At 37.6% G+C, this 22,788-nt stretch overlaps 2 protein-coding genes across 10 annotated transcripts; one reads left to right on the top strand and one right to left on the bottom strand.

Annotated features, from left to right (window-relative positions):
• Window positions 1-277: 277 nt before the first annotated feature.
• On the top strand, window positions 278-9,333 carry LOC120075359 (alpha/beta-Hydrolases superfamily protein). Of its 6 annotated transcripts, none has more exons than XM_039028671.2 (8): window positions 278-715; window positions 803-1,128; window positions 5,207-5,538; window positions 7,426-7,537; window positions 7,642-7,735; window positions 7,822-7,999; window positions 8,701-8,770; window positions 8,859-9,333. In XM_039028671.2, the coding sequence occupies exons 2-8, from the start codon at window positions 940-942 to the stop codon at window positions 9,168-9,170; spliced, it is 1,287 nt and encodes a 428-aa protein (XP_038884599.1). In that variant the 5' UTR covers window positions 278-715; window positions 803-939; the 3' UTR covers window positions 9,171-9,333. The 6 variants fall into 6 exon arrangements, with proteins under 6 accessions (XP_038884599.1, XP_038884601.1, XP_038884600.1 ...); XM_039028673.2 differs by having other exon boundaries at window positions 8,920-9,333; XM_039028672.2 differs by having other exon boundaries at window positions 5,225-5,538.
• A 960-nt stretch (window positions 9,334-10,293) lies between these two features.
• Window positions 10,294-21,230, bottom strand: LOC120076522 (programmed cell death 2 C-terminal domain-containing protein). 4 transcript variants are annotated; one of them, XM_039030374.2, is made up of 8 exons: window positions 20,848-21,230; window positions 20,225-20,326; window positions 20,055-20,132; window positions 19,821-19,918; window positions 19,437-19,723; window positions 17,883-18,114; window positions 16,409-16,613; window positions 10,294-10,678 (listed from the first exon to the last, which is right to left on the bottom strand). In XM_039030374.2, the coding sequence occupies exons 2-8, from the start codon at window positions 20,315-20,317 to the stop codon at window positions 10,547-10,549; spliced, it is 1,125 nt and encodes a 374-aa protein (XP_038886302.1). In that variant the 5' UTR covers window positions 20,318-20,326; window positions 20,848-21,230; the 3' UTR covers window positions 10,294-10,546. The 4 variants fall into 4 exon arrangements, with proteins under 4 accessions (XP_038886302.1, XP_038886303.1, XP_038886305.1 ...); XM_039030375.2 differs by having other exon boundaries at window positions 20,225-20,329; window positions 20,848-21,189; XM_039030377.2 differs by having other exon boundaries at window positions 20,225-20,329; window positions 20,889-21,180.
• Between the last annotated feature and the right edge of the window lie 1,558 nt (window positions 21,231-22,788).

Consider the following 22,788-nt stretch of genomic DNA (forward strand, 5'->3'; position numbering starts at 1 on the left):
AATTTATAATATAAACTATGATTTATGTTTAACATTGAGTCAATTTATGGTTTATAAATTGGGATATTGAAAACATCTAACACAATGTTCTAAGATATATTTAAAATATAACCATGATTCCTTCTAAAGGACAAAAAAAAAAAATGCTTCATACATACAAATGGAAAATAAAATCACATTAATTACAAATGAAAAAAAAATCAACTAATTAATAATATATAAGAAATGATTCTCTTTCCAACGCACTATTTAATATATATTTTGTCAAATTCTCTCCATCACTATGCTTGTAAAATATAGAAAAATCTTGTCTAGTAAATAGCAATAAATGCACTTCGGCTATCCATGAAAAGGGCATTTCCATCCTTTTTTTCAATTAGATCATTTGTCATTCTTTCGAATTCTTTGCTTTTCTTTTCCTCTTCTCCGACGAGTGATTTTTTGTTTTCTTCTTTTCTTCTTCTTCTCCGCCTAACAACTTTGGTGAAACTATTTTTTTTTTTTTTTTTTTGTCTCTTTCCTTCTTCTTCTTTCGCACGATCAACTTCGACGAAAAACCACGATGACAGCTCTAATTGTGAAGAGAGGAAAGTGATCTGTGAGTGAAGAAAAGAAGAGAGAAAGAGAGAGAAAAGTGATTTGTGAGTGAGGAAAAGAAGATAGAGTTGGAGATGGAGAGCAAGACAGTTATTCCAAGTGCTCGAGTTTATATTGGGTAAGTTCATTCGAATATTACATCAACGTAAAGTAATTTGTCATTATCCTAACTAATTTCCGTAGGTCATACGTGTATGTTTTCCAGTCAAGCAGAAACCGACTCGGTCCCACTGAATCTGCAGGATCGCATTTGGGAGCTCTGAATGGTTGCTGCTACTACGCTCGTCTTAGTCCTCCCTCATCCACTCCATTCTACGCCGATTCTCAACTCTCAACGCTCCAATGTTTGCTGCACCGCTGGGATCCGTCTCCGCTTCTTCCTTTCTCTCACAGCTTGGCTCCAGTGATGCTTCTCACGCCCCTTCAAGCTCCGCCTCCACCTCCCTCGTACTTCGCAGGCCTCTCTCTCAGTCAAGTTTCGGAGTCCTAGATACCTTATCTCCCCCGCCGGAATCAGTTCGACGTGCTCGGGTGAGTTCACTGTTCATCACTTCTTTCTTGAATTAACTTTTTTGCCTGTGCTTTGAATTTTTTTGCGATGTGCGTTGTCTGTTATCGAATAGTCGAAGGAATTAGGGTTAGATTATTTAGAGAGAGTGATACGCAGAACGGTTTAGCTTATGGGAGCTGAGTGAGGCATGGCATTAAACAACGGGATATAATATAAAAGAAAAAGTAGTACAAGAGAAGAGCTACATTTCATCATCACCTTCAACCAAGGGTTAAAGAGGACTTTTACCTGGTAGCAAACTCAGAAACCTTTGGTAGACACTTCGTCATAATATTTGCTAATATATTTGAGTCTGTCTTCGAATGATAAACTCCTATGATCATAGAATTAGAAGTTACATCACGTTTAATCTATCTATTCGAGATAATTATAAAATTTTTATCCATGCAAATAATGCAAAAAAAAAAACACTCACACTCCTTACCACGTCTGAAGACAAAAAGAGCTCCCAACCGACTTCTAATTGCATTTTCAGATTTAAAAGAAACATGCCTCACACTTCTCAACACACTTTAAGATGCATAAGGATCCTTACTTGACACACAAATTTAATGAAGGGGTCACTCTAGTCTTCTCCTTATCATTCCGATTTTATCAGATATCTCCAAAGGAACTAAATGTACTTTAATGTAACTATACCTTAAGATGTAAAAGCCAACTCCTAAAACACACTCTAAGATGCACAAGACGACCACCATTTGACTCCAGAATATGCTCTAAGGGGTTGTTGGGAGGCTGAAATATAATCAAGATTACTGGGAATCAGAGTGTTGGAATGCGTAATATATCGAGAGCAGAATGGAAATGGGATCGTGAAATGTGAAAACGGTGGGAAAGAGGGTTGGGTTGAAAACTGTGGGAATGGAATGAGTTTGGTATTACAAATCGGATACAAAACGCTCAATCCAAACATGGGTTTTTTATTACATTCCATTCCATTCCAAACTCTATCACATTCCAGAAAAACAAATAGGCCCTCAGAGTTGAGGTACCCCATTCAGATCCTAAAAGCTCTCTAAGATGCATATGAGCTCCCACCCAACTTATAAATGCATTATGAGACTTGACAACACCGACTTTTGAACTCTTAACTAATAACTCCCTGAAAAGGTAAAATGCAAGAAGATCCTTGTCTCTAAAATGCACTCTAAAAGGTGAACCACATAGCCAACTTCTCAAAGAATTTCTAAGATGCAAATGAACCCACCCAACTCTAAAACCAAATAATCTTCAGAAGATGCTTCATAGAGAGCCAAAGGCATATGGACAAAGGAACTACAAGAGGTAATTTGGGTTTACATAATGACACAACAAACTATCGCTAGCACTAGCAAGATGTTATTTGTTTAAACATTTAGGGTAGGGGTTGATATATTCACAAAAAATTTTATGCCAATCTATCCAATCTCTCAGACAATCTTTAAATTGTAGAATTTAACCATGTGTGAAATCTTGAACAAAGGTGGAGTCACAAAGTAGGCCATCATGAGGACCAATTTGCACATGAAGCTTAATTTGCAAAAAGTAGGCACCTATGCACACATTAGAGAGTTCCTAGTTGAAGTTTGGAGCCTGAGTGCTCAAGAGAGTTTTCCAAAACACTCTAGATTGAATCCAACTTGGTGAATTTCTGGCCAAACTTAGAAAATTCATCTCGGTCAAAATCATACAAATCCCAGGTCAAATTGGAAAAGGACACCCATACGGAAATGGGTGTAGAGGAGCTCGTGTATCTTTAGTCATAGGGCTCACCCCTCAAGAACTTTGCTTCTCTGTCAGCTTCTTGTCTCGGAGTCTATTCTCTACGAACCCGAGGAAAGGCTGCACAACAGTAGTAAGGGCGTTAAGACCAGAGCTTTTTGTAGTGTTAATAGTAATACAAGTGAATGAATCTCATCCCCTATCAAGTGAAGTGCTTACGCCTTTTTAGAGATAGGGGCGAGCTTCTTTTTTTCTTCGGAAGATGGTCAAGGTATTTTGTTTCCAAGCCACATCACTAGATGCGCATGTAGGCGACTCTAAACCCCTTTTTCGCCTCTTTTGATAGGGCTTTGTGGCCAAAGTCGTGATGATGTGGCAATCGGTGCCAAACAAAATGCAGGCACTACTGCTGACTTATGCACTCTAGAGTTGGCAAAATTCCCCGCGGGACCCACCCAATCGGAGCGGGGAATCCCCGGTTTGACAGGGGATGGGGTCAAACCGAGGACCTCTTTAGGGTCCCCGAACCGGGGACGGGGCGGGGATGGAGAAGGTGTCCCCACCCCGTCCTCGACCCCACCCCCGTCCCGATTAGGTTTTTAAATATTTTTTCTATATATATAATTAGATTTTTAAATATTTTCTCTCTCTATATATATTAGGTATTTAACTTTTTACATTTAGCTTGGTTTTTAATTTAGCCCAATCTAAGCCCAACTAAAGTATCCAAGCCCAAACTAAAAATAATTTTACAAAAAAAAATCCTCATAGGGAAATAAAAGGGAAAACAGGGAATGGGTCCCCGTGGGGACCCGTTTCCCCGACGGGGAATCCCCGTCCCCGTCCCCACCTTGAAATGGTGGGGATGGGGGCAGGGATGGGGATGGGGAACCCTCCCCCGCCCCGCCCCGGCCCCCTTACCAACCCTAATGCACTCTACTCATTACCACTAAACGACGAAGCCTTGAGCAAAAGGAGGGACTTGAACCCTCAACCTCAGCGCTGCTCAATTGTTGGGCTAGATAGGTTTACAGGGAGGATCAATGTAATTGACTATCTAGGGATGGAGTTATAAGAGGGCTAGGTTATATACATTCGAATTATGAGAAGGAGGCATCCGAACGCATTTAAATAGATACTATATTGCTCCATGCAATAGGGGGATACCTCTGTTACAAGGATCTTGACAATGGAAAAGACTTTTGACAAGGTTTCTTCCATATAGATGAGGTGAACCAGAGGAAGGCAGCATATTGAAAGATCAATCAGCCAAAATATCCATGAGCAGCTACGATATTATAAGTTTCTTCCTCCTGACCAAATCTGTAAAGGCATGATTAGCTCCACAAATCTCACGGCACTGACCATAGTAAACTCCTCGTTGTACCAAAATGGAGATCTGATTTAAACGACCAGGTACAACATCACATTTGACGCCTGCAGCTTTGCCCCTCTTTTTCTCATCATATTAAAGGGGCGCAGCTTTGTATGAGGCTCGTACTGCAGGATTCGTCCAAAAATGCCTCTTCTGGGTCCCGTTAGAGCTAGAAGCACGGTTTGGCTTGAGAGCAGGAAGCTTTTGCCAGCGTAACAATCCAAACGATCCCACTACATTAGGACCTTTTCGACGTTGCACAAAAGCCATTACTTTATGTTCAGCTACGCATGATCCCTTCAACAAAAAAATCCTATATATATATAGAGAAATCCTCAATGAAAAAGCCTTCAATGAAAAATCCTATACTTCAGAGTCGACTGAACATCAAAATCTCTAATGCAAACTCTGGCTTCTTCAATAATTTCAATTTTTTAAGTTTCAATTCAGCAATGGTTTTTCATCTTGCAAGCTCATCGTGGATTTCTAGCATAAATTAATTGGGAGAGATGTAAGAGAGATGGAGTACAAGGAAATCCAACATGATGGCGATAAGAGTTGGAGAAGAGGATTAAAATGTAAATTTTATTGTCAATGAGATCAGAGAAGTCCTATTTCTCTTCTTTTTCAATCAAGATGATTTAGGATTTTTCTTTGAGATTGCGAGAAGCCTGTTTCTTTTTTTCAACTTTTGAGGGTGAAAGGTCATTTTACTTATTGATGACAACAGAGTTTCAATTTTTTTCCTTTTGAAGGATTGGGTAAAAAATGTTTACCTGTTCTAAATAAGTTTATTTTATCAATAACTCATATCAAGACTCTCCTAACCTAACATCCATTGCCCTTTAAATGGTAACAACAAATGAACAAATAAACTAACAAGTAGCGAGCAGTAGGGAAATTTATTGGTAAAAATGGGGATAAGAGTAACGGGACCACATTCAGGCTTCATTTGATTGCAGCTGCATGTGAATTTGCAGAAAATAATTCAGGGAAATCGGAACTGTTTTATCAGACACAGGAACTGGGCAGGACGGTTTGTTGGTCTCAGCAAAAATCCATCTACAAAAGCAGCTGTGATTACTGCAACGTCCTCAGCATCTGTGTGCATTGGACCTGCTCTTGAGGTGCAAGAAATACGGGAGAGATCCAACAAGTGGCAATGGAACCAATACTCCATAAACTATTTTGTTTCTCACTATCAACCTTCTCGAGAGCAACCACAATCAAGTTCAAGTCCTCCTGTCGTCCTTTTAGTTCATGGATTTGGAGCTTCTATTCCCCATTGGCGAAGGTCCATATCCTTCTTTTCACTTTATTGACATTTTAAAATTAAAGGTTATAGCTTTCTCACATATCTAAAGCTTAACTTTAAAAGGATTAAAAAAGTCGCTGCTTCTTGTTCTTCAAGTAGTGTCACCTGATTTAACTTGATGCATGTCTGAATTCCTTGGTGCATTTCTGAACTCACTGCAGTTAAAGAAGTCTAACATGGGGCATTTTGGTAGTGGGGCTTATCTTTTAACGGTGACCTTTGTGACCTTTGTGCTTCTTTCTCTACCTTTCTTCGAATATTTTGTGGAGATATTTGGTGTTGTTAACTGTTGGTTAGGTCTTGTTGGAGTCAAGCTTCTTATGAAAAAAAAAAAAAAAATTGTACTTGACTGGAGTCCCTTCCATTAGTAGGATCTTTTCTTTTTTGCAGGCTTGTTTTTGCTGGATGCCCTTACATATTCAATTCTTTTTCAATAGAAGTTCGGTTCTCTATCAAAAAAAAAAATGTTTGGTCAATATTGCTAATGACATTGCCTTTCAACGATCCAACTTAACATTCTCAGATACTATTTTACTAATGATGCCACAAAATGTTGCAATTTACTTTTGAATAAAAATTGCAAATTTGTATCTTCTTCACATTTTGTTTTATCTAGCAGGCAGTTCATGCACCATCCTTTGGTCTGCTCGTTCTTTTGATTTGTCATTTCTTGGGTTCTACCAAATATCCAAAGTTTATAACTGTTTTCCTTTTTTTTTCCTTGTTTATTTTTGGACGAGGAACAAAGGTTTTCTTTTTCTTTTTTTTTTTTCATTTTTCATTTTTTAATGATAAAAGTTAAGATAAAAAAGAATAATCAATAGTATATCTGAAGTGCTTACACAAAATAGCTTCCTTCTGACGGTTTTTTGGTAGTTAATATCAAAGTAACAACAAACTCCAAACTAACGATAATATCTTTAATGTATTCGATTAGCTACTAAACTCATTTATGGAAGGCATGCAACAAATTAAAAAATGGCCATGCCAGAGGAGAGAGTGCTTGTTGCAGAGGGAGGGAAAAGGGCAGGGAGGAGAGAAGGAAGTAGAGCGATTGAGCTTGCAATTCTACTTGTAAATGACTTGTCGAGGCCTGAATAGCCAACCACTATACCCTTTGTGTGTTACTATGTTGATTCTTCTGCTGGTATTTTCCCTTTTTCTAACTTACTAATACTTGGATTGTTGAACCGAAGTAAGACTTGAATAACCATATCGAGTATTTTAGGCTCAATAAGCCTATAAACCCCACTTCCATCTATCAGTTTCTAAGATTTATTGTCATACATTTTAGGAATGTTTTCAAAATGAAAGTGAAATTTTGAAAAATAAAGTAGTTTTCAAACTTTTTTTTAATTGGTTAAAATTCAAATGTTTATAAAAAATATGAAAATCATGAGTAAAAAATTGGGAAAAATCAACCATAAATTTTAAAAACCAAATGGTTATGAAATGTCAACCTTAGTTATTAGACATGGTAAACCATTAATTTACACACTAGTAAAAAGTACTGCTACCTCATCCTGTTCCTGAATGGGACGTATGCTTGGCCCCATATTTCATTGTGATTTATTTATTTATTTATTTCGTACATTCTTGCATTTTTTAGAAAAATAATTTCTCGAGTTATCTTCTTTCCTAGGGTTTTTTTTCTTACTCTCTCCATAATCCATAATCCAGTAAGTTCTGGCAATTTTAGTACAAGCCATTCGTGGGTGTTGTGGACTGTCATTAAACCAATTTATTCACAGAAATTCCAGCGATCGACTGGATCATACATCAAACAGTCAACATGCCTTTATTCAGAGATTTGTTCATGTCATGCATGTCAGCGAGACCTGATATTTTATTTGGAGATTTCTTCAGGAATATTAGCACATTGTCTCAATATTCAACTGTCTATGCCATCGACCTTCTTGGCTTTGGTGCTTCCAATAAGCCTGCCGGCTTTGCATATACCATGGAAACATGGGCAGATGTATGTTCAGATGGAAGCTTCAATTTTGTATTTGATTTTACAAAGACCTTTCATTATCGATCAATGGGAAATCGTTAATGTGACTTCTTTCTCAATGGTGACAGTTGATATTAGATTTCGTGGATCAAGTCATTAAGAAGCCAACTGTGCTAGTGGGTAACTCGGTGGGAAGCCTTGCTTGCGTGATCGCTGCTTCAGGTGCGTCAAGCCAACATTTTTAGGAATAAATCTTTAGAAAGCACTCTTGATTTTTCAAAGTGTTCTTATGTTTAACCAAAAACCAGATTCCAGTAGAAATCTAGTTCGAGGACTTGTTCTCTTAAACTGTGCTGGTGGTATGAACAATAAAGCAATTGTCGACGATTGGAGGATCAAACTGTTATTACCATTGCTTTGGCTGTTCGATTTCTTACTGAACCAACGAGTAATTGCTTCAGCGCTGTTTGAACGTGTGAAGAAGAGGTATTTTTGTTTTCATGTGGGTAAATCTAAATGGAGTTAAAATTAGGAGCGATAGTTGATTCAATTTTGTTGGTTTTGTAGCCAACCAAGAAAGAAATCAAATCAAACTAATGGTTTTACCAAGAATGGATCCAAAGCAATGTCCAATAAAGAACAAAACTAGTGGATTGGTTTTTATTTGGTTCAGTTTATTATCGGTTTGGTTTTCGGTTTTTGGTGTTTTATGTTTTTTTCTTCCAAATTCTTATTTTTATTTCCCACTTTTATTTTGAATTGGTTTTTTTCCTAATTTGAAGTTAAAATGGGGTCTATTTCTTTTTTTTATAGATTGGAATTTGATATTTTTGGTTTTTTTTTCTTGGCACTATATTTTAAAAAAGAAACATACAAGTGTCAAAATAATTGGTATTTTTTCTAAACAACAAATATATATATGCACCGTCATAATTATAATACTAAAAGATACCTAATGTTAGAGGTTGTTTTATGATATACCATGGGTTTGATTCAGTTTAGATTGGTTTTTCAAATAAAAAACCAATCCGAACCAATATTTTTTTGTTTTCTCCAAATACAAATCAATATGTCTAATTTTATACTAAAAAACCAAACCATTGGATTTGTTTGAATTGTGGTTGGGTTTTTCAGTTTTTTGTTGCACTCTTAGTTAAAATTATAAAAAGTGTAATATTTCTATGTAGAGATAGCTTGAGGAACATTTTGTTGTCCGTATATGGAAACAAGGAAAGTGTGGATGAAGATCTGATAGACGTATGAGCTCCTTCTTCCCAGCTCACCTCTCTTCTTCCTCAGATTAACGATGTTCTAACCATAACCATATTTGAATTGATAAATATAGATAATTGTGGAACCAGCCAACGACGAAGGTGCGCTTGACGCTTTCGTTTCAATCGTTACAGGGCCACCAGGGCCAAGCCCGGTTCAACTAATGCCGAAAATTTCCGTGCCTGTTCTGATTTTGTGGGGAGATGAAGATCCATTCACTCCACTTGATGGACCTGTTGGGAAGTACTTCTCGAAGTTAAGTAAGGAAGTTCCAAATGTAAGTCTTTTTGTGTTGAAAGGAGTAGGACATTGTCCTCATGATGATAGACCTGAATCAGTGCATGAAAAACTTCTTCCATGGCTGGCTCAGCTTCCTGCTTTGTAACAAGCAAATTTATATGCATCAACAATATTTATGTATATTTGTTTGTATTGTATAGTTATTCCCCCTCTGGAAGGCTTCAGTGAGGGCCAAATCCTTGCATGTCTTGTAACAATTTGATAGTTTATCATTAAAAAGTGTCGTCATAAATAGTTTGATTGTTTAATTGTTGTACAGGGAAAACTCGAAATTCTTAGCACAATTAATTGCCAGTGATAACGTATTTTCAGTTTTGTACCACATTCTAGAAAATAGGCTAATACAAATGACAAAATTTTAAGGGTAGCTTTTAGAAAAGGAAAATTGTAATGGGTAGCACAAATTATATTATGATCTTGAAAAATATGAAAAAGGGTGAAAAAATCATTCTTGAAAGAATATGAAACATGGAGAAAACAAATTCAATAAATGCGGTATACTGCATTTGATTTTCCACCTTTATCAACCGAAATTTATGAAGGGAAGTAAAGTTCCAATTTTCCATTCGAAATTAAAAATAAAAGTAAAAAAACAAAAACAAAAACAACAAATACATTCCTTTCTAAAACCTGCTAATTTCGAAAATTCAAATATTTCAATTTACTAATAAAAAAATAATAATAACTAATTTTAGGGTAATTTGATAAGTTCAAATTTAGGGGGAAAAAGAGATGAAAACCCACAAATAAAAATAGAAGTTATTTGAGACAATTTTTTAAAATATACCTTTAAAATTGAGTCTATTTGACAAAATTTCTCTTAATAATAATTGTTTCTTCTTCTTTTTTCCTCGAGTTTTAACACTTTTTCTTGAGTTTAACAATTACATTGATTGAGAATCATTTTTAAGGTGATAAAAATTATAACAATTAAAAATGTGATTTAAAAACTTCTAAAAGAATATATGCACCGAACATATTTAGATATGATTAAAATCATCCTAAAACATGCTTTTAACTATCCAAAACCAATTTCTTCTAAAAAAGATTATCCACATCCAATTTTGATGATATAAAAATTGTATTTAAAAGTATAAAATATTTAACATTTAAATAATTGAGTGATTAAAACGTTTTCTAGAATGATTTTGAATGACAATTGTTTATAACACTTTCAAAATAACTCTAAAAAAAATGTACCAAGCATATTTGCCGCTCCAAATAATATAATTCTTCACTTGATAAACAGTTTGAAACATCATATTTGTGAAGCATGCATTATGGCATTATAAGATTCTCACTATGAACACGATCAAATCAATCATTCAACCAAATTAACGTTCAATATAAGAACTAATACTACATTAAATTACAAACCCCACAAAATTTTCCCTTGAGATATACAGGCAGATAAAATTTGATGTGAACTTTTCACCCCATGTCTCGGTCCTGAAATCGAGCTCATGTTGTGGGGGAGAAGAAGCCAACTACTTCTGGAGGGCCATTGAAAGGCTTCTCGAATTGCACAAATATGGATTCCTCTGTAATGATCCAGTTCCCATCATCTGACTTCTCACAAGATTGTGAACAGCTCTAAGAAAACACATAAACATGAACGAGAATGTAGTTTAAATAATGAAACAATATCAGAAAATCATATGGTAACATAATAATAGAACTCGATTATATATTTTCTATTTTGGCTCGAAATTGACCTAGGAAGCCGAGACTTCCTCCTTACACAAGCCTCAAGCTATTTATTGATCAAAATCTTCTCCCCTTACCTCACTCCCCTCCCCTTACTTTATACTAAATTTGGTAACAAACTCTTCCCGTGTGGTCCCCACACCATTCTCCTCTTCTAACTAATTTTATTCCCTTCTATTTCCTCATTTACATTTGTGCCCCCTCTTATTCTTCCTATTGTTTTTCCTTTCATATTTCCTAATTATAGGGGGTCTATCATTACCCTCCCCCAAAATACCACCTTGTCCTCGAGGTGAAAATCTGGAAATTGTTCAGCGATTTGTATTCCGTTTTCCCATGTTGCATCTTCGGTTGGCAGTCCTTCCCATTGAATAAATACCTCAAAATCAGTAGGTGATAATATAGTGGTGCCAATCTTCCTAATCCCCAAGACGGCCACTGGATGAGGCTTGATTTGTTCTTCTGCTTGCCATGCTGGTGGTGTAGAGATTCTAGGCATCAAAGTACCTACGGCTTTCCTTAGTTGTGAAACGTGAAGTACTAGGTGTATGCTCACATTGGGGGGGGGGGGGGGGGGGGGGCGGTGGGGGTGATTTGGAAAGGACCGATGAAGCGTGGAGCCAGCTTTGGATGTTTATGAATTAGTAGGGAGCTTTGACGGTATGGTTTAAGCTTGACATACACCCAATCCGAGACCTCAAATTCTACCTCTCGTCGTTTAGAATCCGCTAATGCCTTCATTCGTTGTTGAGTTGCTTCTAGTGTACTCTTGAGTTGCTTGAGCATTTCATCCCTATCTTTCAATAGCACATCCACTTCCCCCACCACTGCGTTTCTGGACTCATAACAGACTAATGGGGGTACCGGTCGGCCGTAGACCACTTCATAGGGTGATCTTTTGATTGCTGTGTGGTATGATGTGTTGTAGTTATACTCAGCCCATGCCAACCATTTAGACCAATGTGAGGGTGTTCCCATGGCAAAACAACGGAGGTAAGCTTCTAGTCCGCAATTGACCACGTTGGTTTGCCCATCCGTTTGTGGATGGTATGATGTGCTCCTTTTCAACCGAGTGCCCATTAGCTTGAATAGTTCTTCCCAGAATAGGCTAGTGAAGATTTTGTCTCTGTCTGATACTATGCTCCGGGGAACTCCATGTAGTCGCACGATCTCTCGAAGGAACACCCCTGCTACTGTGGCCGCGGTATATGGGTGGCGGAGGGCGATGAAGTGTGCATACTTGGACAAACGGTCTACCACCACCAAGATAGAATGATGTCCCTCGGATTTTGGCAACCCATCTATGAAATCCATACTGATATCATTCCAAATAAGTTCTGGTATTGGCAACGAATGTAGTAACCCTGTCGGCGCTAAAGACAGGTACTTGGCTTGCTGACAAACCGAACAATCTCCCACAAAAGCTCTTACCCGTGCCTTCATACCTCTCCAGAAGAATTCCTTCTTGAGCCGTTGGTACATTTTAACCACTCCGTTGTGACCTCCGATCGGGCTGCTGTGGAATTCTTGGAGTAGTAGTGGAATTGTTGGGGATTGAGGTGGTAGTACGATCCGTTGTTTGTACAACAAAAGTTCCCCCTTGAGTGAGTACCCTTGTGGGTAAGGTTGTCCTGTCCGTATGCTCTCTCGAATACCTTGCAACTCCGGGTCTTGCTCAACTTGGCTACTAAACACGACTGGATTAAGCAAGTCAATCATACTTAACATGGTCAGTTCCATTGCGGAAGGTAGTCGGGATAATGCATCAACGACTGAATTCTCCAAACCTTTCTTGTACTCTATGTCGAAATCATACTCGATCAATTTGGCTACCCATTTCTGATATTCTCCAGTGATGATCCGCTGTTCCAACAAGAACTTGAGGCTCGTTTGGTCGGTGCGCACGGTGAATTTTCGGCCCAAAAGGTAAGGTCTCCATTTTTGGACAGCCATGACTATAGCAATCAATTCCCATTCATACGCGGCTTTGAGGCGATGTGTTGGTGGAAGTGCTCGGCTGAAGTATGCTATTGGCTGTCCCTCTTGCATCAGTACTGCTCCAACTCCTATCTCTGATGCGTCCGTCTCCACCACAAACACTCGGTTGAAGTTGGGGAGTTTTAAGACAGGGAGTTGTGCCATTCTGTGCTTCAGAGCTTCGAAGGTCGTCTGAGCTTCTTCATTCCATCGGAATTTCTCCTTCTTGAGCTATTGGGTCAATGGAAATGCAATGGTGTCGTAGTTTGCTACGAATTTGTGGTAGTATCCGGCTAGCCCAAGGAATCCCCTTAGCTGTTTTACAAAGGTAAGGGTGGGGCAGTGCATCATAGCTTCAATCTTTGATGGATCGGCCGCTACACCTTCAGCTGAGATCATGTGTCCCAGGTAATCAATTTGGCTGGCTGCAAATGTGCACTTTTTGAGGTTGGCCACCAATTGGTTGTCTTCCAATGCTTGCAACACAAGAGACAAGTGTTGGACATGATCATAGATTGAGGAGCTATAGATTAGGATATCATCAAAGAAAACCAGCACAAATTTACATAAATAAGGTCGTAAGAGATCGTTAATTACCGATTGGAATGTCGATGGGGCGTTCCTCAATCCGAATGGGATAACCAAAAATTCGTAGTGGCCTTCGTGGGTTCGAAATGCTGTTTTGTGGACATCTGAGGGTGCCATCCGGATTTGGTGGTAACCTGACTTCAGATCGATCTTGGAGAAGATTCGTGCTCCAGCTAACTCATCAAGAAGCTCATCTACCACCGGAATGGGGAAGTTATCTGGTACCGTCACTTGGTTTAAAAACCTATAATCCACACAAAAGCGCTAGCTGCCGTCCTTTTTCACTAGTAACACTGGACTGGAGAATGGACTTGTGCTGGGCTGAATAACTCCGACGATGAGCATCTCCTCCACCAGCCTCTCGATTTCATCTTTCTGGAATTGGGGGTATCGGTATGATCGGACATTCACAGGGTTTGCTTCGGGTTTCAGCTCAATATGGTGATCGTGGCGCCGCGCTGGGGGAAGTCCTCCCACTGACTGAAACTTCTGCAAAACCTCCCAGATCTCAGGATGATTCCCCTCCGCTGTTTGGCGCTCCTCTGTTTTGGTCAGAAGTGAATTCAGCTCGAGCAAAATTCCTTGTCCCTCTTCTCTGACGAGTTTCAACATAGACTTAAGGGATATTTGTGCTCTCATCAGGCTTCGGTCTCCTTTTAAATGCAGTCTCCAGTCTCTGATCTGAAAATCCATCTCAAACATGCTCCAGTCACATTCTACCCGCCCCAACGTCATCAACCTTTAGACCCCCAAAACCACATCGGCACTGCCCAGAGGTAAGGGAAAGAAGTCATTAATAATAGAAAGATTTGGGAGGTTCAGAACTACACCTTTACAAATGCCAGTCGTCCGGACAGAGCTTCCTGTCCCCAACATTATGTCGTAGCTTGTCGTGGGTGTTTGCGGCAGTTCAAGGACCACTACCAGCTCCTTATCAATGAAATTATGGGATGCCCCACTGTCTATGAGAACAATCACGTCTCTGTCCCCGATTGCTCCCTTAACTTTAATCGTTCGGGGTAAGTCGATTCCAGCTAAAGAATTACGGGATAATTCCCAAACTTTAATCATTCGGGGTAGGCCTGCTGCTGCCCCGGTCCCGGTTGGTTTCGATGGGCTTGGGCCGCCCCCTCCCCATTTCTTTCTTCAGGCCTCCTTCGTGTCTTCGATGATCTGGGCCATCCTCATTTTTTCCTTAAGCCCCATAAGCTTGAACATCCACATTTCAATTTGTATATCCTTCTTAAGCCCGCTAACAAATTTACTCTCCAATGTTTCATCCGAAAGATCCTTCAACGGCCCAGAGAGTTGCGCGAATCGCCACCGGTACGCTCGAACGCTGCCTTCTTGCTTCAGTGTGAGGAACAAAGCTCGACGATCTTCCTCCTTAACCGGTAAGAATCACAACAGCAGCTGCTCTTTGAACTTAGCCCATGTGTCCATCGGCATCCTTTCTTCTTCCCATTGGTGCCATTCCAGTGCATTCCCTTCTAAACACAATATTGCAACCTCGATTTTGTCCTTCTCCGATAGTCGGTTTACCATGAAATACCTCTCGACCCGATGAAACCACCCCAACGGATCTTCTCCTACCTCTCCCTTGAAGATGGGGATCTCTAATTTCCTCAATCTCATATCGAATAGTGGCACTTCTCTCCTCTCCCTGCCATCTTCCATCGTCGACTGTTTTCCCTTATCCGTCACAGTCCACTCGGACGAGCTCAACTCCCCGTCTCCGGGGGCTTCCGTTTTCTTTGACCAAACCTCCAGTGCCCGCAACATCTTCTGCTCGAGCGTCTCTCCCAGTGCTTCTATCTTGGCAGCCATGATGTTTTCGGTGACCTGCTGCATCTCCACGAACCTTTGGTCCATCTGGTTTTCCATCCCTACTTGTAGTAAGGTCAGGTATTCTTCTACTGCTGTCATTCTTGCTTCCATCTTCTTCACCATACCCCTCCCAAGAAGGAACGGCTCTGATACCAAATTGATAGAACTCGGTTATATATTTACTATTTTGGCTCGAAATTGGCCTAGGAAGCCGAGACTTTCTCCTTACACAAGCTCTCAAGCTATTTACTGATCAAAATCTTCTCCCCTTACCTCACTCCCCTCCCCTTGCTTTATACTAAATTTGGTAACAAACTCTTCCCATGTGGTCCCCACACCATTCTCCTCTTCTAACTAATTTTATTCCCTTCTATTTCCTCATTTACATTTGTGCCCTCCTCTTATTCTTCCTATTGTTTTTCCTTTCATATTTCCTAATTATAAAGGGCCTATCACATAACTGTACGGTAATGGCCGTGATACACAAGTACACAACTAGAACAACAAATTAGTAAATAATAAATAACCAAAAATAACATGTGAATAAATAATCTAAACCATCACCTCCACAAAATAAACATGTGAAAGGGGGAGAGTTCAAACCAATGACCTATTATTAATTGGTGTCTTATCTACTCAGCTACCAAAATTAGTAAGAGCAAACTATCACATATATTAGATGTGTTGATCAAAAATATGCCTAAGAGTAAGCAAGTTTTCCTTTTAAGTAGGTGTTATGGTTTGGTTTGGTTTTGTTTGGTAGCCAAACCAAAAATGTTCAAAAAAATAAAAGAAAAAGAACCCGAATCGTCTGTTCGGTCCGAACCAAACCGCAAATATTTGGTTTGGATTCAATTTTCAAATCTAAAACCAAACTGAACTGAAAATTTCAGTTTCCTTATAATTTTAAACAGAACCGAACTGATGCTTCAGTAAAACCCAAATTTTTTTGTTCGGTTTTGACAATATCTTGATTTGGTCTGTTTTAGTGTTCACTCTTACTTTTAAGCATCAATGTGTTGTGTGTGAATGAGGATAAATGCATCAGCATCACTAAACGAAGATATTAGTATTACTCCTCTACCATCTCCAAAGTCGTATAAAAGGGGGCTAAGATTTACTGGCCTATTTAGAATGACTTTCTAAATGCTTCAGAACACTTTTTTTTCAGACAAAGGCCAAATCAACCTACTTTAGACTAGCAAAAGGGAAAAGATAACTCACTTTAGAACAAGTATGTACCAAAAGCGTCATCCAGTTCCAGGTCTCCAGCAACTGTTTTTGACTTTCATCAGCTGCTTCCTGAAGAAAATATAGCAGTGGAGGCATTAGCTGCATTTCAAACTGCCTTGATCCACCACATGCCTTGCACTTTCCAGCTTCTCCATCCTCTGCTCTTGCCAAAATCGGCTTCCCGCCAAACGAGTACCTGAAGATAGAGAACAAAATGTTAAAAGAAAACAGTTTTATAAATATTGATAGTTGATCAACTGAATGATGTTAATAATTAATGGGCAAAACCGTACACCAAAACTTGTCCTCTCAGCACTTTTAGTATGTGAGGTAGGCACAACACTTGTAAAAGAGTTTCAAATAGTTTGGCTTAAAACTTGGGTTAAAATAGATGTGTTGCGACTGTTGTCCATATAGTTATATTGTCTCTACTACATTTGTAACATCAAAAAGTTTTATTCCCTACTCTTAAGATTCGTTAATGAAATGTAAACATGACACCCATTTCCTACAATTTGGAATGAAATGATGCAGTTAGAGAAATTTGAGAGATTGATTGTGCATATGAGAATTCAGAAACAAGTAATGGAATTTGCCTGAAAGGTATCAAAGCTTGACCCAACCCAATCACTTGCCTCTTCACTCCTAATCCATCCTAACTGCTCAACTATAAACCTTACCATTTCAAGATACAAAGTGCCACACTTGGGATTCATCAATTAGTGAGTAAAAATAAACATTTATCTTAAAAAAAAATCAAGGACTAAGTTGACAGGATATGTAATTTAACCAAAAAAGAACAACTGAGCAAATGAACATAATCTAAATTTTTTGAAGTTAGAACTTCCCTTAAGAGCATTTGTTTTCTAGAAAAAGAGTTCCAAGAAAAACAAATGACCACGGAAAAGAAATGATAATTGGTCATCACATTTCAATAAAACATAAGGTGGATTGAGGAAGGGCAAAAGCAGATGTTTGCACACACGCAGACACGAATGTTGTATGGAAAAAGTGTGGATCTGGCTGACACACCAGAACACGCTAAGGCACATGTCCAAGGAAGGATTCTAAGGCTCGACTGGCAGAATGCCAAAGGTGATGAAGGTTTGTTTGTTACTATTCTTTCGGCCATATTGTTTTTCATTGGAGTTTCTTTTGTTAGTGGGCTACCTTTAGTGAGCTCAGATTTTTTTATTTCTGTATATTCTTTCATTTTTTTTCCCTCAATGAAACTTTGGTTAAAAAAATCTAAGATGAATGAGCCCAGCATAAACTATTTGTAGTTGATCTCAGAAGATCTGTGAGCTATTTAATATCCTAGATAAAAAGAGATTTGAAGCCCTAATATCAAAAACATGACAACTTCTACCCACCAGGTCAATCCACGGTAAACAGAAATATAAATAATAAGATGATAAGCAGATAACTACACGTTAAAATTTTGTAGATTAGCGCAATACAATACCTGAAACATTGTTCTGGATATGCATCCAATTTCTTCTTGAACTTCAGGTAAGTTCTATCAGCAGTCAGAGCCTTGTCATATTCATAACCTTCTTCTGACCACTTTTCTTCTTGTATTGAATCCTCCGCATCACTTTGATTCTCCTTTATAGAGAGTGATGCATAATTGGAACAGATAGAGATATCCTTCGATGATGGTTCATCTTCAGTATAGATATAAAAGCATGGTACCACTGTAAACAAATAGATGTATTATAGCATTAAAAGTGTTTCTAAATCCAAAACTTAAACAAATAAATAGTGAAGTAAAAAGTGAACAACAGTGCAGATTTTCAGATACTTTATTTGAGTGGGTTATGTCGCTAATGCAAGAACCACCTGTCTTATTAATTGGCGAACTACACTCAAACCTGTTTGTTTTGGAGGTTAGGAACGGAAATAAGGACCAAATGCTGTTTCGCTCTAAATGGATCAAACCTCTACTGCAGAAACCAGCTTTAGCATAGTGTACTCAGAAAAAAAATGTGTGTGTGTGTGTGTATGTACGTGGAATGATTCTTTTTGTTGAGTCCAAAAAAAATCATTCATCTCCAAGAGTCCCCTTGGTTTTTTTACAGGCAAGAATTGGACTTTCTTGAAGTCAGGGTGGGAGAGCTCCTGGGTATCTGGTTTTTCTTAGCAAAACTGGTTCCTTTCCTCTCCAGCTAACTTGAAACACGAAGCATTGCTGACATCTGGAAGGAGGATATTAACACTTGGGACTTTATAAAACGTCTTCATAATTGGGGAAGGGAAACTTGAATTTCCAAATGGACCTCCCATGCTAGTCTGTATAAGGCACTGCTGCAAGTTCCAGCGAGTTGAGGGTTTCCCTGAAATCTATGCTGAATGTCTTTAGGTTCTTTCTTTTTTATTTTCAGGCTCTGTAACTTCCTTAGCCTTATAAGAGATCTCTTATCCCTTTCTAGTACCTTAAAATCACTAGTTACTGATATTTCTTGTTTCCTATAAAAATAAAAATAATAATAAAAAAAGAATAGGATAGTGCACATCTTTCTTAGAGAAAGGGCTTTTTTGTGGTGTGCGGGAGTGTGTGCCCTATTGTGGGATCTTTGGGGGAGAGGAACAACTGAGTGTTTAGAGGTGTGGACTGTGGATAGGGATCCTAGTGAAGTTTTGTCCTTGGTGAGCTTCCATGTCTCCCTTTGGACTTCAATTTCAAAGACTTTTTATAATTATTCCCTAGGTAACATTTTACGTAGCTGAAAACTCTTTCTCTAGGAGGATTTTGTGGGCTTGGTTTTTAGTATGTCCTTGTATTGCTTCATTTTTTTATCAATGACAGCAGTTCATTCTAAAAAAAAATAAAAATAAAAATTGGAAGCACGCAGCTAAGAAGTACCAAGGCATGAAATCAAACCAAAAGATAATCCAATTGGACTACACTAGCCTTGGTCAAGTTTATGCTCTGCAACAATATTAGTTGTAAAACCAACAAAAAGAAACTAAAGCAATGAAGTTTGTACAGAGTTTTCTTATTGTCCAGATGCCACACCTGGTGTTTTCACATCAACAACTCTTGTTGGGCTCAAAGTTGAGCTCTTTGTGACAGTCTTAGAGTTGGATTTACTAGGAGTTCCCTTGGCATGAGAAACTTTAGTTGCAACCTCTGAAAATGCCCTTTGTAGCTCTTCCAAATCCATTTCTTCTTCGCTTTCCTCATCCACTTGCTCCCACCAGTTGGTTTTTGGAGCTGAAGTTGATGTTGTCAATGGGAAAATTTCTTGAGAAGCTTTGGAGAACTCCTGGTCACATGATTTTTGAACACGAAGAACTCGCCAACTGCACACTCCAAGCGAGGAAATCCAAAGTTCACCATTAGAGCAATAATAACTGACGTTCCATCAGCCAAAGAGATAGGGGAAAAATTAATACTGACCCAAGGGAACTGCTCCCACATTCTGGAGTTAGACAACCAAAAACTAGGAGGAGGCGTTCATCTATCTTTGTTCCTTCTATTGAAACTGGAGCATAAAGCTTCAAGAAAACACAACTACCTTAAATATAACTAATTAAAAATTTTCAAACAGAATGGAAGAAAGTAAAATATGAAGAAAGAGGAAGTGTATGATGAGGAAAAGTTGCAAATTTTAAAAACATAAAATAAAATCACCTGTAAAACAAGACATAATTTACTTCCACACTGAGAACAGTCTAGCAAAGTGGGGTTGACATTTTGAAAAGGCAAGTCCTGTTTAAAGCAATAATCAAATGTACCTTGCAACTACCATTAAAAAGAAAAATGTATTCATGCTTGAGGATATCATCTAACCAGCAACTTACAGGAAGCCCACCAACTTTTGTAGTATAATGATCAGAAAGTTCAAGATTATCATCCGCCCAAGGACCTGGCAAGCCTAGAATGACTCCACCCATCACCACCCTCTGCTAAACAATCAGGAATGCAATTTTTTGAATACTTTAAATACTGTAACTCATCTAAAATATATACTCTCGTTTTTCATTGTAAGAGAAGAACAAAAGGCAAATGCACTAGTCAGAATTTAACTTTTAAATGCTTGAGATCAGAGATATAGCATATGCAAGATTTTTTTAACTTCATCTGGCTCGACAGTTTCTTATATACTCAAGCAAAATCAACGTCATTCAATCAAACTCAAACTCTGTTCAATTTGTTTCTCCATTGTAGTTTGCTGTTTTTTGTCAACTGATAACTCAATCTTTTTCAAATACAGCTTTTCGATTCTTTTTTATAGCCAACCAATTGCTTTGTCCATCCCTCTTAATTCAATCTGTATTTGTTTTTTCCCTTAGTTTCATGTTTTCGTTTGGACTACTTGAACGTTGGTTGAAGAATAAATCAACCAAAATCCTCGGAGATGCACAGAAAAAACAACGAAACAAAATTTTTTTTAAAAAAAAAAAAAAAAAAAAAAAATCAAAACCTTGGGGATCTTAAAAATGAATGGCGGCGGTGCTATCTCACCAACGGAGCAGGTTAGGGGTTGAACCACTGTGTTTCTGAGAAAAACAAAAAAGATAAATAATTCCGAGTGCTCGGAGAGGTGAGAGAATGTGAGAGGGAGGGAGTGGCAGCGATTTTGTCGGAATGATGAGACTGCGGCAGCTGATAATGCAACGTGGCTGAGACAGCGTCGATCAGGAACGGCGTACGGCGGAGCAGGTGCACTGGCTGGCAACTGGAGGGAGGTTGTCAGTGAAGTAGGGGTTACGGTTTAGAGGGGAAAAAAAGGAAGAAAAATAGTTAAAATGAGTCCATCCTACCAAATTATCCGATCAAAATTTGATGGGTAAATTATTTTTATTTGTTTTTTAAAATATTTTAATTCTGATTATTATAAGGGAGGGGAGGGAAGGTATAAAAATGAATGTACCGATATTATTTATAAAAAAAAAAGTACGACATTTACGTTGTTATAGTCATCTCTACAACCATTTAAATAATGTTGTAAATGATATTTTTTTAGTTCAACCATATGTAAATTGAGAATTTGATATGAGCTATGATGGATAATTCATGGATATTTTTTTTAAATATTGTGGTTATGAAAAGTATCTAGTGAAATATGGTTGTTTTGAAAGTATTTAGAGATTTGTAATTGTTTTGGAGATTTTGAGGTTGGGAAAAGTATAAAATATTATGTCGAGGGTCAACCCTCGACCAAAAAAAAAATTGAAGAGGAAGTCGAGGGTTCAACCCTCGACCTACTTGAAAGACATGTCGAGGGTTCAACCCTCGACCTAATTAAAGTTGTTGTTGTGCATGCGCAGCAATTCGTCTCATTGGCATGCATCCCATCGCCCGAGCTGTTGACCAAATTAATTCCCGTGGGTCGAGTTTTCGAAACTCGAGCTACAAGTTTTTAAGCCGCTCTCCCATTCTCACTTATCATTTCTCAAGTCACAACTTCTCTACCTTCTTTGAAAGACCTACAAGTTACTTCTGCCTTTTTCATTGCTCTCTACCTTCTTCGAAAAACTGTCTATCTTCTTCTCCAAAAGTTTTGCTTTCTATCGAACCTCTTCTCTTTTGAAAACTTACAACAACAACAACAACAACAAAATCACTCCATTTTTTGTTCTAAATCTCCTAAAAATCTTATATTTTCATAATATTTTGTTTTTTTTCATAGTTTTTGTTGTAGATCCATATTCTCATAATAGTTTATTTTTTCCATAGCTTTTGTTGTCGGGTAACAAATAGTAAAGAAAAGAAAGACCATTGTCACTTTGGGGAAAAAAAAAAAGTAAAACCACTATTAAATTTGTAAGTTTACTGTTTATTTATTACTAGTTTTTTTATATTTAGTAGATTTATCATGTTGAATTTTTAGTAGTTGTTGAATTCAATAATATTTACATATTGATGTTAGTAATTCTTTCTCTATCAGTGTTAATCTTATTAGTTATTATTAGTGTTAATCTTTTTTATATTATGTTATACCAACATGTTAATCTTATTTATATTTTATTTGTTTTTGTTTGTATTTAAGTATAGTTTATTATTATGTTTAGAAAGTTGATGTTTATGCTTTAATATTTTTAGTTTAATACAAAATTATTGTAATTGTTTTAAATATATTTCTTATGATATATATTTTTTTTTTTTAGTATTAACTTGAAAATATAGTTTTAAAAAGTTTAATTTATTGTTATGTTTAAAAACTTAGATGTTCATAAATCTTAATATTTTTAGTTTAATACAAAATTATTGTGATTTTTTTAATATACTTCTCATGATATTTTATCTTTTTAGTATTAAATTTGAAAAAATAATTTTAAAAAATTTACCTTATTGTTATGTTTAAAAAGTTGATGTTTATAATTTAAAAACTTTAATATTTTTAGTTTAATACAAAATTATT

This window comes from Benincasa hispida, chromosome 4 (assembly GCF_027475165.1).
Source record: "Benincasa hispida cultivar pf3 chromosome 4, pf3_genome.v1.1, whole genome shotgun sequence".
Classification (NCBI taxonomy): domain Eukaryota; kingdom Viridiplantae; phylum Streptophyta; class Magnoliopsida; order Cucurbitales; family Cucurbitaceae; genus Benincasa; species Benincasa hispida.